Source organism: Salmo salar, chromosome ssa02 (genome assembly GCF_905237065.1).
Source record: "Salmo salar chromosome ssa02, Ssal_v3.1, whole genome shotgun sequence".
Classification (NCBI taxonomy): domain Eukaryota; kingdom Metazoa; phylum Chordata; class Actinopteri; order Salmoniformes; family Salmonidae; genus Salmo; species Salmo salar.
The window spans coordinates 29,720,728-29,735,520 of record NC_059443.1 but is presented as its reverse complement, the minus strand read 5'-3'; the positions used below and the strand labels follow the sequence as shown (position 1 = coordinate 29,735,520).

Here is a 14,793-nt window from a genome sequence, read left to right as displayed (position 1 = left end):
ACGTCACCCCGCTCCTCCGCTCTCTCCACTGGCTTCCAGTTGATGCTCGCATCCGCTACAAGACCATGGTGATTGCCTACGGAGCTGTGAAGGGAACGGCACCTCCATACCTTCAGGCTCTGATCAGGCCCTACACCCAAACAAGGGCACTGCGTTCATCCACCTCTGGCCTGCTGGCCCCCCTACCTCTGAGGAAGCACAGTTCCCGCTCAGCCCAGTCAAAACTGTTCGCTGCTCTGGCACCCCAATGGTGGAACAAGCTCCCTCACGACGCCAGGACAGCGGAGTCAATCACCACCTTCCGGAGACACCTGAAACCCCACCTCTTTAAGGAATACCTAGGATAGGATAAAGTAATCCTTCTAACCCCCCCTTAAAAGATTTAGATGCACTATTGTAAAGTGGTTGTTCCACTGGATATCATAAGGTGAATGCACCAATTTGTAAGTCGCTCTGGATAAGAGCGTCTGCTAAATGACTTAAATGTAAATGTAAATGTACTGCTCTATGTCACTACGCAAAGGTAATTTATTTTCTCATGCGTTCCTCAGAGCTCCCCATGTCACCCCTCTCTCACGCTCACTTTTTATTCCTGGACCTCCCGATGTCCAGGAAAGCACTGCTTAAGTCCAAATCTAGTAGGCGTGTGAGAAAGATGTTAGCAGTCCCAGTGAATGCAGTGAAGTGGCTTCCCTTTGTTAATCAGGTGAATCTGGAGAATGAGGCCAGAGCTGGCCTAGCGTGCCAAGCCCGAGACAAAAGACTGACTGAGAAATCACACCGGATTACACTGCAAACTTGAATGCTACTGATGAACAGTGAGAAAGGAGAGAGAGAAAAAGAGAAAGAGGGGGAGAGAGAGAGCGAGTGAAGGAGAGATTGAGAAAGTGAAGAGAAGGGGGGATGGGAGGGGAGAGTAAAAGCGATGGAGGGACATTTGCAAAAATGTAAAAAAAACTATTTTTGCTTTATCATTATATGGTAATAAAGATAGATAGAAATAGGGAGGGCGAGACAAGGAAAGAAAATGAAGTGAGAGAAAGGAAGACAGAGAAAAAGAGAGCAAGAAAGTAAGAGAAAAGAGGGAGGGGTTTGGTGTGTTTTTGTAGATCAGACTTCATGGGCAAGGTCACAGGACCCTGTTCAGATCAATAGTCATCCAGGAGGATTCATGTGAGTGGATCTGTCCTGACCTCCTCTAGAACACAGAACACTACCCTGGCTCAGTGGGAACCTGGGGACCTCTGCACCCTGACAAGGATAAGCCCTCTTTGTCTGGCTACACTCCACCCTGCCCTGCTCTTCCCTCCTCCCCTCTGATGTTACACCCCACCTCACTCTCCACTCTCTGCTGTTACACACCCCGCCAGAGACACACAACAACACCATCTCTCCCCTGTGCTATGAGACCAGTCACTCTCACATCCAAAATACTAAAGTCCGCCTATAAACACTTGTCTAAGCAGCTTTCATCCAGACTGCATTGTAGAACAAACCAAAGTGAACCTAGCTCTGATAGGCCCGACAGACACTAGGCAAGCCAAGGTAAGGAAAGAGAAACTTCAAGCCTTTATTGTTGAGGTGTGTTTGATATTGTTCCTTGCTAGTCGAAGGTCAAAGTATGAACTATGCATTGCATCCAGTCTGGAGAGCGAAGACAGAACAAAGGAATCAGAACACTGAGAAGAATCCCTCAGAAGAATGATGCACCTAATAAACATGTAAGGAAACTTCTAGAGCATGGACAATAATGACTAACAGTTAAATCCTTCCGGTTTTCAGAAAAAGACGTATGAATGGGAGGTAGCCTAAATTGTAGGTAGATGCCTAAACATTGACTGTGCAGATTTGATTGATTCCAGCTCTACATAGACAACCCCAGAATCTGAGCAGCGTGTTAATTGATAGCTATAGCATGGTTTAAGTAGGTAGGAGACAGGGTGGTTTTAACACCAATAAGGGCTATTTATTCCCTCAGTCAGGAGGAAAGCCAACACAAACATGACTGTTCTAATGATTCATCACTCTCCTTTCTTCACAGACTTGGGACTAAACTAAGTGAAGGAATGGAAGGAGGAAGGAATGGGGTGGAGGGAGTGGGTGTGGATTTTAACTGTGCAGTGAAGCGCAGCCATGAGCAGGTAAAACAACATCAAACAGACTGCCTGCGTTCCTCACATGGCTGTCACAGAGATGACGAGAGAAAGAGAGCGAAAGAGAGAGAGAGTCAGCTGATCACGGGGCAAAGAATGGTTCTGTCACACGCATGCATGTTTTCTTTACACACAATCCAGCCTTTCCCTGTAAATACCATACCAGAAACACACCCTTCTGAGGTCAACATGAATATCTTAACGTACCACACCCTACCAAGGTTAGAGGTTTTAAATAGACCAGATAGATAGAACCACTGTGTTAGGATGCCTCTGTGCAGCTTTCTGTCATTAAAGCCCCTATGCAGTCTTTGTCATTTATTTTCAAATCACTGAATGTCATTTATATCACTGTGTGTGTTTATTTAATATATATTTTTATTTAATATATATATATCTTTTTTTTTCATCATTTATTTTCCTGACCCTCTTTTGGCCCTTGAAATGCTCCTACACAAAAATACATTATAATCATTTTTTCACAATTTCAGTGTTATTTCAACATGGACGTGTTGAAATGTATGGAAATATAATTTAAAAAAACAAGAAATCCCATTTTTAACTGCACTGCCCCTTTAACACCTTTTTTGACCATGGAGACTTATCCCTCAAGCCTCTGCTGAGACCTCTGCAATGGGCTCAACCTGTTTCCTTTACACAATCTGAAAGTGAATGAATACCAATGATTGTGACTAGAATTGAATAGATCATTATTGTCAATTTTAAACAGCTACCTGCTCGGCCTATATGAAATATGTACCTTTTCAGTAGCAATGTGACTGTTTGAGGCTAGCAGTTATGTCAACATGGCCACTCTTGTGCATCAACAACCACAAATACTAATCTTCCATAGTCATAAGACTGCTGGCTCAGCATCATTCAGCCTCATACAAAGACACTAATATGGTTCACATTCAGGGCCAAATCCCATTCCATCTCTTACTTTTGATTCTTGAGGAGGGCTACAATGATTTCTGTGGGACAATGGATTTTGATTTTACATAACCCACTGCCATAACGCCTGGTTTCAGTTTACCTGTGTAAACTAGCATTTCGTGTCAAGGTGTCAAGTTGTCTTCAGATTCAGATTCAGAATGTTTAATAGTCACAGGGTTGCAGGTGTGATTGCAGGGCACAGTGAAAATCTTAGGCTTCGAGCTCCAACACGCAGGACTAAATGAAATAAAATAATGAAAATGGTAATAAAAAAACAACAATATAAACCATTAATTAAACCATGGAGTGGTCATGGTCAGTGGGACTTACTACATTCAAGATCACATTTCATAGTACAAGACCTCAGGTATAAACAATGAATAACTGAAGGCTTAACAAACCACTCCAGTTGGGAAAGGAACATTTAACCTTGTCTTCCCATATCAAGCCCAGAGTTCTGACAGGAGAGTGAGGGAGTAAAAACACTCCTCATGATAGGTTGTTCTCAGCTTGTCTCTGCTCCACTGGCCTCTGAGAATTAACTTTGCATTCCAAATGGCACCCTATCTCCTATGTAGTGCCCTAAATGTGATGTTATTTGGGACACGGCTGACAGTTCCATTGCCCTCTCTCAGAAGGCTGTGATAGGTCACTAAGTTTGCCTCACAACAAGGAAAGTTGGGAAGGAGTCCTTCATAGGGTTGCAAAAGGAGGGTATGACAGGGGGTTGGTGGCACCTTAATTGGGGAGGACAGGCTCGTGGTAATGACAGGAGCGGAATAGGTGGAATGGTATCATATACAAACACATTGGCTCCCCTCAGCAGCCTTCATTGGAGGTTATATTACTGGAAACTTTCAAAGTTTACCAGTAAAATACCAGAATATTGGTAACTTTCAAGGATTTTATGTAAGTTATCACAAGACATCTAGTGGCCATTTTGGATACTTCAGATTACCACAGGCATCTGTAATTATATCAAATCAAATCAAATTGTATTTGTCACATGCGCCGAATAGAACAGGTGTAGACCTTACAGTGAAATGCTTACTTACAAGCCCTTAACTAACAATTCAGTTCTAAGAAAATACCTAAAAAAAGTAAGAAATAAAGGTAACAAATAATTAAAGAGCAGCAGTAAAATAACAATAGCGACGCTATATACAGGGGGTAGCGGTATAGAGTCAATGTGCGGGGCACCGGTTAGTCAAGGTAATTGAGGTAACATGTACATGTAGGTAGAGTTATTAAAGTGATAATAACAGAGAGTAGCAGCAGCAGCGTAGAATGCAAATAGTCTGTGTAGCCATTTGATTAGATGTTCAGGAGTCTTATGGCTTGGGGGGTAGTTTACTGAATACTTGCCCTGAATACATGCCTTTTGGACCTAGACATGGCGCTCCGGTACCGCTTGCCGTGCAGAGCAGAGAGAACAGTCTATGACCTGGGTGGCTTTCTACATTTTATTTGCCACATGTGCCGAATACAACCTTACCGTGAAATGCTTACTACTTACAAGCCCTTAACCAAAAATGCAGCATTTTTTAAAAAGGAAGTAAGAAAGTATTTGCTAAAAAAATAAACAACAAATTAAATTACAATTTTTATTAAAAATAACACAAGTATCACATGTAAAATATAAAATAATCAAATAAGATGATTTTAAGATTTAAAAAAATAGAATGACAAAGCTATAAAACATTATTCTAAATATAATACCAATGGTGTTTAATATGAGAGTTTCAGCATGAAATATCCTTATAAATCTTTTTAACACTTGTTTATTTTACTATGTCAATATCTTTTTGTTATAAATATTTGTGTCAAACTGGTAACTTTGGTACCAAAGATATAGCAAAGACAAGATACCAAAGATTCCGGTAACTTTGGTAAATTACTGGTAGTTTACTAGTTTTGCAACCCTAATCCGACACTACAGGGGTGTGTGACCAAGTGCAAATATGAAATGGCACCCTACTTCCAATCCCTACGCTCTGGCACTACTTTTTGCCAGAGAGTGGTAGAGAGTAGTGCACTATAGGGTGCCATTTCAGACGCTGACCACGTGTAGTAGCCTACATGGTACTCCAGTGCAGGGCCAGATCTTTAATATTAGTTAGAATCAGCGCTAACAGGTTTTAGATCATTAAACGATTGGAGAAAATTATAAATTTGGGGAATGAAGAGTTTGCAATTATACCTCCTCATTAGTCCTGTCACAGGAAATAAATCAGACTGCACAGCAGCCCCAGTAAACATGAAGTCCTTTGGCTGGCAGCAACCTAACAGGAAGCCACTGTCAGACCATGTGTTTCTGGTCTGAGTGGTTTTTACATACCATCAACAGTAGTCTCTCCTAATAGAATGTTACAAAAAATCTAACATAGTACCTAGGCACAGCACATAATATTGGGTTCTGGGTTACAAGAGATACACTACATGGCCAAAAGTATGTGGACACCTGCTCGTCAAACATCTCATTCCAAAATTATGGGCATTAATATGGAGCTTGGCACTGCGCATGGAGATCTTAGGCTTGTGTGTGGCTGCTCTGCCATGGAAACCCATTTCATGAAGCTCCCCACAAACACTTCTTGTGCTGACGTTGCTTCCAGAGGCAGTTTGGAACTCGATAATGAGTGTTGCAACCGAGGACAGATCATTTTTACGTGCTACTCGCTTCAGCACTCGGCGGTCCCGTTCTGTCAGTTTCCATTTCACAATAACAGCACTTACAGTTGAACGGAGCATGTTGGAAAAGTGGCATCTTATGACAGCGCCACGGTGAAAGTCACTGAGCTCTTCAGTACGGGCCATTCTACTGCCAATGTCTGTCTATGGCGATTGCATGGCTGTGTGCTCGATTTTATACACCTGTCAGCAACATGTGTGGCTAAAATAACTGAATCCACTCATTTGAAGGGGTGTCCATATACTTTTGGCCATGTAGTGTATCAACAGTAATACTAAAACTTTTCATCATCACATAATGTGACCCATTGTAAAAATGCTTCAACACCTATAACTGATCCATGTGTTATTTTGTCCACCTGTATTTGCGTAAATGTTACCAAGAGGCAGTAGGATATGTCCCAAATAGCACACTATTCCCTATGTAGTGCACTACTTTGTAAAGACAGGAGAAACACTGCAGGTGACGTCAGACACAGAAAAAACTGCCAGCCACCAGCAGAGCTCTGAAGTGAACTGCTACCTCGGCTGATTACGGTTGGGATTATGTCATCTAGTTAGCTCTCCTCTCCTCTGTTCTCTTCTGTTCTCCTCTGTTCATCTCTTCTCTTCTCTCCTCTCATCTACTCTCCACCCCTCCCCTCTCCTCTTAATTACAGTAGTTTTAACCCAAAAACTGAACGCTTACCTTACATAAAAAATGTATCTTCTTCCTTAGGGAGAGAAATCAGAGAGGGCCATCTTCCAGACTTTCTGAAATAAGATTTAATAAAAAGCACACAACCTCACATGAAGGGGGCTGCCTAAACAATGGAGCCTTTGAAGGACATCAGAAGACCTGCCTCCATCTCTCACAATGTGATCGTTTTATAGGGTTGTCATTGGATAGAGAACTGCAAGAGCATTGAGCCAGTAACCGAAAGGTCGCTGATTCGAATCCTCGAGCCGGCAAGTTGGAAAAATATTATATTCTGCCCTTGAACAAGGCAGTTAACCTCCAAACAACAAGTACCCCCCGGGTGCCGATGACGTGGACGTTGATTAGGGCAGCCCCCCGCACCTCTCTGATTCAGAGAGGGGAAGACACATTTCGGTTGAATGCATTCAATTGTGCAACTGTAACAGTGTAGGTTCCGTCCCTCTCTTCGCCCCAACCCGGGCTCAAACCAGGGACCCTTGCCCACATCAACAACTGACACCCACGAAGCATCGTTACCCATCGTGCCACAAAAGCCGCGGCCCTTGCAACGCAAGGGGAACAACCACTTCAGGTCTCAGAGCGAGTGACGTCACTGATTGAAACGCTATTAGCGCGCACCACCGCTAACTAACTAGCCATTTCACATCGGTTACACAACTGATAAGTATCTCCTTTGCAAGAAATCAATCTATTCAATACATAATTGATGAATGACTTCACCCCTAATGTCTGAACTTGGTTTGAGGCAGTCAACAACGGATTAATGTTGCTTTTATTGTTATTATTTATTTTTAAATATCTGATTTTCCTCCATTGTGTGTCGCTGGCCTGGCCCTGCTGAGAATCTGTGACCATACCTGTCTATATACCTTTGAGCTGTGTTTCTAGGTTCTGGGCCTGGGGCAATCAAGCCTCTCATTGGGAGTGGGTGTATAGGGGGTGGATAGTGGGAATGTGCACCCCTTTGGGTCCCCGGGACCAGGAGTGAGAAGCACTGGCTTTGAACAATGTCAAAATGTCCATGACCTTGAATGTACCTGACCCTCTGACCTATTTTAAATGTATGTGCATGTAACTGTATGAAGCAATCTGAAATAGTAAATCCTGAAATGTGTAATAACTTGAAATATGAAATATGAAAACTGGGAAAAAAACGTAATGACTAAATGTATCGACAACAAAAAAGAGAAGGGATTGATAGCAGAGGAGGGAAGGCAGGAAACCCTTTGATGTTCTTTAATATCATCAGATAAGGGTTTTAGAATAGTTTTCATGATCATTTCATAACAGAGTTTATAGGTAAAGTAGAGGGCCTTGCTTTACAGCCAAAGCGGTGATTTGAGAGAAGGCAAGAGGAGAGACGTTGTGCTCAACCACATGACCTCTGAATCATATGACTGACGTTCTGCTCCGCCTGAGGGTTCGACCGACACGCCCCCTGATCCCCCGGCGTGCAACCACACACCCACTTTAACACACATTAAACTAAACCCATCAAACTAGTTTCAAGATGGAATGAATGGGAATGTTCATATTTTTTGGGACAAAATATTCAATTATACTATTCAGAAGCTGATCAGAGAAGACAGCTTTTCCTTTGATCGTGTAGTTAATCAGTCCAGCCAGACTATTTCCAATAGAGTTCTTGTTTACATTAAACACCATGCTGTCTGACTAGTTATTACTATGTTTACTGCCATAATCGTCCTCCTCCAAACTTCAAAGGCTTACTCTTAAAAATCCCCCTCCCTGAACAGTTGAATTATAACAGAGAAGAGAGGACCAGCCTGCCTGGGACATAATGAAAGTATGAAACATAACCCAGCAGTAAGAAGCAGTAAGAAGCAGTAAGAAGCAGTAAGAAGCGGTAAGAAGCAGTAAGAAGCAGTAAGAAGCGGTAAGAGTAGCAAGATCACGAGACCAGAAGGGTTTGAGAAACGCTGAAGGCGTCAACAGTAGTGTTACCAAGAAGACTAGCATTTTTCAGGAGTCACACAGGGGTTGTTCCCCCATTATGTGACGTGTTCTACCCCTGAACTGAACACCAGGGAAGTGAACCCATGACTAACACTAATCTACACACAAAGCAGCGTGCTATCTGCTAGCTAGCCAAAATCCTGATTTGAGTTGGCCTGTGAGCAACTTTATTTTAGTTCTCATGGAGGGTGACGTCACGGCACTGTGGGATACCTACTTATCATCTGCTACATGTATGTGGTTCTACTGTACCTCCACTGTACTCTCAGTGTCTGGACCAAGGGGAAGTGGCTCAGCTGTCTCTGTCTGTCTGTCTGTCTGTCTGTCTGTCTGTCTGTCTGTCTGTCTGTCTGTCTGTCTGTCTGTCTGTCTGTCTGTCTGTCTGTCTGTCTGTCTGTCTGTCTGTCTGTCTGTCTGTCTGTCTGTCTGTCTGTCTGTCTGTCTGTCTGTCTGTCTGTCTGTCTGTCTGTCTGTCTGTCTGTCTGTCTTCATGGTAGTAGATTGTGCCACAACAACACAGGTTTCATATAGTTCAGTGTCAGGCAGCAGCATAGAGATTGAATCATGTCAGTGACAGTGTTGGGGAAGTGGTGTCCAATCACGACCAATGTTTCTGAACTAAATTGTCCACACACACACACACACACACACACACACACACACACACACACACACACACACACACACACACACACACACACACACACACACACACACACACACACACACACACACACACACACACACACACACACACACACACAGGAGCTGTAATATAATACGACTGCTGGATCTGCAGTGATGTGGTGACAGTCAGAAGAGGGCGTTGGAATGAGGATAAACTTTCCAGTATTTTCTTTTCCTCCGCCAGGCTCTCACACATCACATCAGACACTGACTGACTGCACTAGGAGAACCCATCTCTGCCATAAAGCAGCTTAGTAGGGATTTTGTTGACGCAGATTCACTGCACATTCTCACTCACAGTCGCAGAGAGAGGGAGAGAGGGGAGAGAGGGGAGAGGGAGAGAGGGAGAGAGAGAGAGACTCAGTGTGTGTGTTCTATTCTCTCTACACCTGCTACCAGAGATCCATTACCAGGCAATCCCACACTACTCCAGGACTCCCAAAGTTCCACCCCACTGAAAACAGATTATTGGTGTTCAACAATACATTTAGCCTGCCCTGAATACATGCAAGACACAGAGTAAACTGCAGTCATGTAGGACATTGATGGGAGAAAGTTTCCTCATATCATATGCTCTAATACTACTAGCCTCGTGGTAATGATGATGATACACAGAGAACAATAGCTATTGCTCCTCTTGAGCAGTAACCTCCTCCCCAGGCTGTGCGCGAGACTACTTGAACAGCACTGCTGTTTGCCCCTGAGAGGATAAATAAAATTGTATTGAATGGACTATTCCCATCACCATATCAGCTGGAGGAAGAGGCTGAGAAGAGGTTGCAGGGAAGGTAATTACAATGTAGCGCTCTAATTAGCCCTTTAGATGTCACCCAGAGCCAACATCAATGGGGAGAGCTCGCATGGTGACATTCATTTCGCCAGTCAGTCAGTCAGACCAGCTGAGAGCCTAGAGAGTCTGTAGTGTAGGTCTATCTATCACTGATCTCCAAATAGACTCCATCATCGCTCCTGTCAGGATTTTGTTCTAGGTGTTATGGTATATATCTTTTCTGATGTTCTTGTATTTGAAATTGCCTCACTGTCAATGACAGTCCCATGTTACACATAGTGTAGGTGTGGTCATATCCATTCTCTCTAGTCTAACCACTGAGCTAGATGCTGTGAATGAGGTGTGCACTGCACAGACAGTGTGGTAAAGTACTAGTAAAACCACCAGCACAATGTCCCTGGCAGCAGGTTGAGTGTCAGGCATGTCATCAAGCAGGATTAACACACCCTATGCTTGTACAGATAGTATCCATCCACTACTGTGACTGTTGCAGGCCCGGTTACGCCAGAAAAATTCCATTGGAACACTGTCTGTCCTCCTGCTCAACATCTTTTTTTCGTATTATTACAGATATCTTCCCAGAAACAAGGAAGTCAGAGACATGCCACTCACCTCTGTTGATGTGGCTGGGATGGATTTACCTGTGGAGACAAAGAGGAAAGTTGTGATCAACAGGGAATTTATGACTAAAGCAAAGCATCTTAAAATACATTGGCTTAGTTATGAACTGGATGTGAAACTATTTGTGACTGAGAAGGGCTTATGCAAACATGATGAACTCTCGGAGCTACAATAAGATGTTAACAACTGGACCAACCAACACAGCCTTTTATGTCAAAAGAGAGGCATGTATTGTTTATGCTAAACCTTTACTGTAACTAAAACAGAGGCCACAATTCAATCAATTGCAGGTCAATTAAATTAGAAAATCATGCCGCTGGGTCACTCAGAATGTTTCCGTACACTGTATCTGAAAGACAGATGTATTTATGTGTCGATAGTCCAATATGACATTGTCTGCAGAGGAAACAGCATGTGAGGTGTCAGTTTTAAAATGGTTAACAGGATAACACCCCCGATTCAGCCTGAACATTCTTATTGAACCTGCAGTGTGTTTTCCCCCTATATCTGTATTATTGATTTCAACTGGGCCTAATATGTTCTGAAATACTGTACAGTCATGGCCAAATGTTTTGAGAATGACACAAATATGAATTTTCAAAGTCTGCAGGAATGGCAGCAGGCAGGTGTGAGTGCATCTGTACGCACAGTGAGGCGAAGACTTTTGGAGGATGGCCTGGTGTCAAGAAGGGAGGCAAAGAAGCCACTTCTCTCCAGGAAAAACATCACTGACACACTGATATTCTGCAAAAGGTACAGGGATTGGACTGCTGAGGACTGGGGTAAAGTCATTTTCTCTGATGAATCCCCTTTCCGATTGTTTGGGGCATCCGGAAAAAAGCTTGTACTGAGCAGACAAGGTGAGCACTACCATCAGTCCTGTGTCATGCCAACAGTAAAGCATCCTGAGACCATTCATGTGTGGGGTTGCTTCTCAGCCAAGGGAGTGGGCTCACTCACAATTTTGCCTAAGAACACAGCCATGAGTAAAGAATGGTACCAACACATCCTCCGAGAGCAACTTCTCCCAAACATCCAGGAACAGTTTGGTGACGAACAATGCCTTTTCCAGCATGATGGAGCACCTTGCCATAAGGCAAAAGTGATAACTAAGTGGCTCGGGGAACAAAACGTTGATATTTTGGGTCCATGGCCAGGAAACTCCCCAGACCTTAATCCCATTGAGAACTTGTGGTCAATCCTCAAGAGGCGGGTGGACAAACAAAAACCCACAAATTCAGACAAACTCCAAGCATTGATTATGCAAGAATGGGCTGCCATCAGTCAGGATGTGGCCCAGAAGTTAATTGATAGCATGCCAGGGCGGATTGCAGAGGTCTTGAAATAGAAGGGTCAACACTGCAAATATTGAATCTTTGCATCAACTTCATGTAATTGTCAATAAAAGCCTTTGACACTTATGAAATGCTTGTAATTACACTTCAGTATTCCATAGTAACATCTGACAAAAATATCAAAAGACACTGAAGCAGCAAACTTTGTGGAAATTAATATTTGTGTCATTCTCAAAACGTTTGGCCACGACTGTATGCATTTAGGTCTCGCACATGAACCATCCCTGGGCTGCTGACTGCAGTTGCCATGGCAACTCTCTGGGAACTCAAACGCCGATCAGCCCGAGTCAGAAAGTCGACGAGCAACAAAGGCTCCGGTGACTCCATGATGGAGTCACTAACTGGCCATCAGCCATGAAGATTATCTGCTCAGTCAAACAAGGTTGTTATTATCAAACCGTCATAAAATGAAAGCTGTTTAATCAAGTGAGGCAGAACCACCATCTTGAGCAAAGTAGGTAAAGTACAACACAAGTGCATTATAACATAGATTGACTACCATGAGGGCTAACCTTGCCTATATGCTGTAGCACAGTAGATAATAGGGCCAGGATTCTTTATAGGACCATAAACCTGACCAGAAAAAACAGGGTCCATGGAAGAAGAAGAAGAAGAAGAAGAAGAAGAAGAAGAAGAAGAAGAAGAAGAAGAAGAAGATATAGGAATGTGTCTTTAAGACAACTGGGTCACAGTCAATGAAAGCAGCAGTTCATTCTCACCACTTGGTTGGTGGCATGTGACTACTGATGACACCCTGTCTCTGTCTCTCTCCCTGCCTCTGCCAGTCAGTCTCTCTCACTGCCTCTGCTTCTACCTCTGCCAGTCAGTCTCTGTCACTGCCTCGGCCTCTACCTCTACCTCTGCCAGTCAGTCACTGGCCCCGTCTCTGCCTTTGCCTGCAAACACACAGCTAAAATGAATCAATGCACTTCATTCAAGAAGCCTTTGGGTTAGGCCTAAATGTTCCTCCAAGCCACCATGTCATCGTCATGAAATGTTTATTAACTTCAATAACGTGACCAATCAGATTCTTTTTTGATGACCCTCTTCACATACACAATGACAAACTCTATTTTAACATCCTGCAAAACAACATGTTCAAATCATTTGTTTGTGACTGCCCCATTCATTGATGAGAAAAAACAAGATCGAGGTCTAATATTTCAGGACGTCAACAAACCAACAGACCTACTCACAACCAATGTTCTTGAATCTGTGACTAAACCAATGGTCCTTATTTTCAATCCAATTGATTTTATAAAGCCGTTTTACATCAGCAGTTGCCACAAAGTGCTATACAGATACCCAGCCTAAAACCCCAAAGAGGAAGCAATGCAGATGCAGAAAGAAGCACAGTGGCTAGGAAAAACTCCCTAGAAAGGCGGGAACCTAGGAAGAAACCTAGAGGAACCAGGCTTATTTTGACACTCAAAGACAAAACAACTTGCTTTTGTTACTGCCATGTAGGAAACAGACAACGGACAAATCCTGATATTCTCACACAAACTGGCTTCATCAATTAGGGAAAGAAATCTGATACAGAGACCTGGAAGATGATCAATACAAGGCCTCAGACACACAGAGAGAGGAGGAAATCACTTTCCCTTTCCACCTCTCTCTCTCTCTCTCTCTCATCACAGAGCTACATTGTGACAATCTAAACAACAGTGAGGACACAGTAAACATTATGATAAATGCTATCAATCTGGGTAAGATCAGCAAACTTGGGAAATTGAATAAGAGTAGCTACATTTTGAGAGTAGCTACTATTTGGTCTGTGGGAATAGGGACAGGGTTGGTGGGTCAGTGACAAATTGGTTGGAAGAATGCTCTCTCACAGTTTGTCTGTCTGTCTGTCTGTCTGTCTGTCTGTCTGTCTGTCTGTCTGTCTGTCTGTCTGTCTGTCTGTCTGTCTGTCTGTCTGTCTGTCTGTCTCTGAACACAGCTGGGATGGCTGATATGCCTTGGGGGAGACCCCTTGAACTTTAGCCCAGTTAACCAGACATCAGAGTGGTCAGTCCTTCTGAGAATCCATCAAATATGGATATGACGTAACAAATCAGTGTAGAAAGATATTATTATGGATTTAAGGCACTAGAAAAAGAAAGGCGTCGCAATAATAAAGTTAGCCTATCTACATTAACTCAGATGATTAGCTTTAGTCATATTAATGTAATAATCACAGATGAATAAAGTGTAATAACACACGTAATGATACCACATTTAATAACAGCATTGCCTGTAGAGTAGCCATCCTCAGACCAGTAGCAAACCATGCAAAACCTCCCATCCCCAATTACTATTACTGAGTTAAGAATACATTGCCAGGCACGTCAAATAACATGCAGTAGACCACAAATTACACCCTTACTATGCACAGTCAGTTCATAAATGCCAAAAAGGTCCCGTGTGTCTCAGCTGGTAGAGAGGATGGTGCTATCAACGCCAGGGATGTGGGTTTTCATTCCCACCAGTAGGAAAAAGTAAGAAAATGTATGCACACACTACTGTAAGTCACTCTGGATAAGAGTGTCTGCTAAATGACTCAAATGTAAATGTAAAAAAGCTGATGAATCATGGAGTACATTGAGTCCAAAGCCAATAAGCCATCAAATTGACTCAGCACACATTGACTCAAGGTGTGTAACTGAGTAAGAGCTAGGGTATAGCTTCCCTGTGACACCATGGGTAAATAAATAAAGACATATTCCGGGTGAAATAGAGTCTGTATCAGGGAATCTGATTACAGGATACTAGCCAGGAGGAAGACCGACAAGAACTCTCCACGAGCAAAACAAGACACATTACTTGTAATTCCTAGTCACTTTCACAGGTAGCCTGATGACTCACAGTAAATAATTGTTTTGCTCTGTTGTTCGCTAC

The 14,793-nt window shown here is 43.0% G+C and overlaps 1 protein-coding gene across 3 annotated transcripts in view; it reads right to left on the bottom strand.

Annotated features, from left to right (window-relative positions):
* The window catches only part of LOC106579115 (protein spire homolog 1), a 61,273-nt gene that overhangs the window by 42,844 nt on the left and 3,636 nt on the right, over positions 1-14,793 (bottom strand). For all 3 annotated transcript variants that reach the window (XM_045701890.1, XM_045701887.1, XM_045701891.1), the window contains exon 2: positions 10,547-10,575. In XM_045701890.1, coding sequence (XP_045557846.1) covers positions 10,547-10,575 — 29 coding nt within the window. The remainder of the gene's footprint in view (positions 1-10,546; positions 10,576-14,793) is intronic.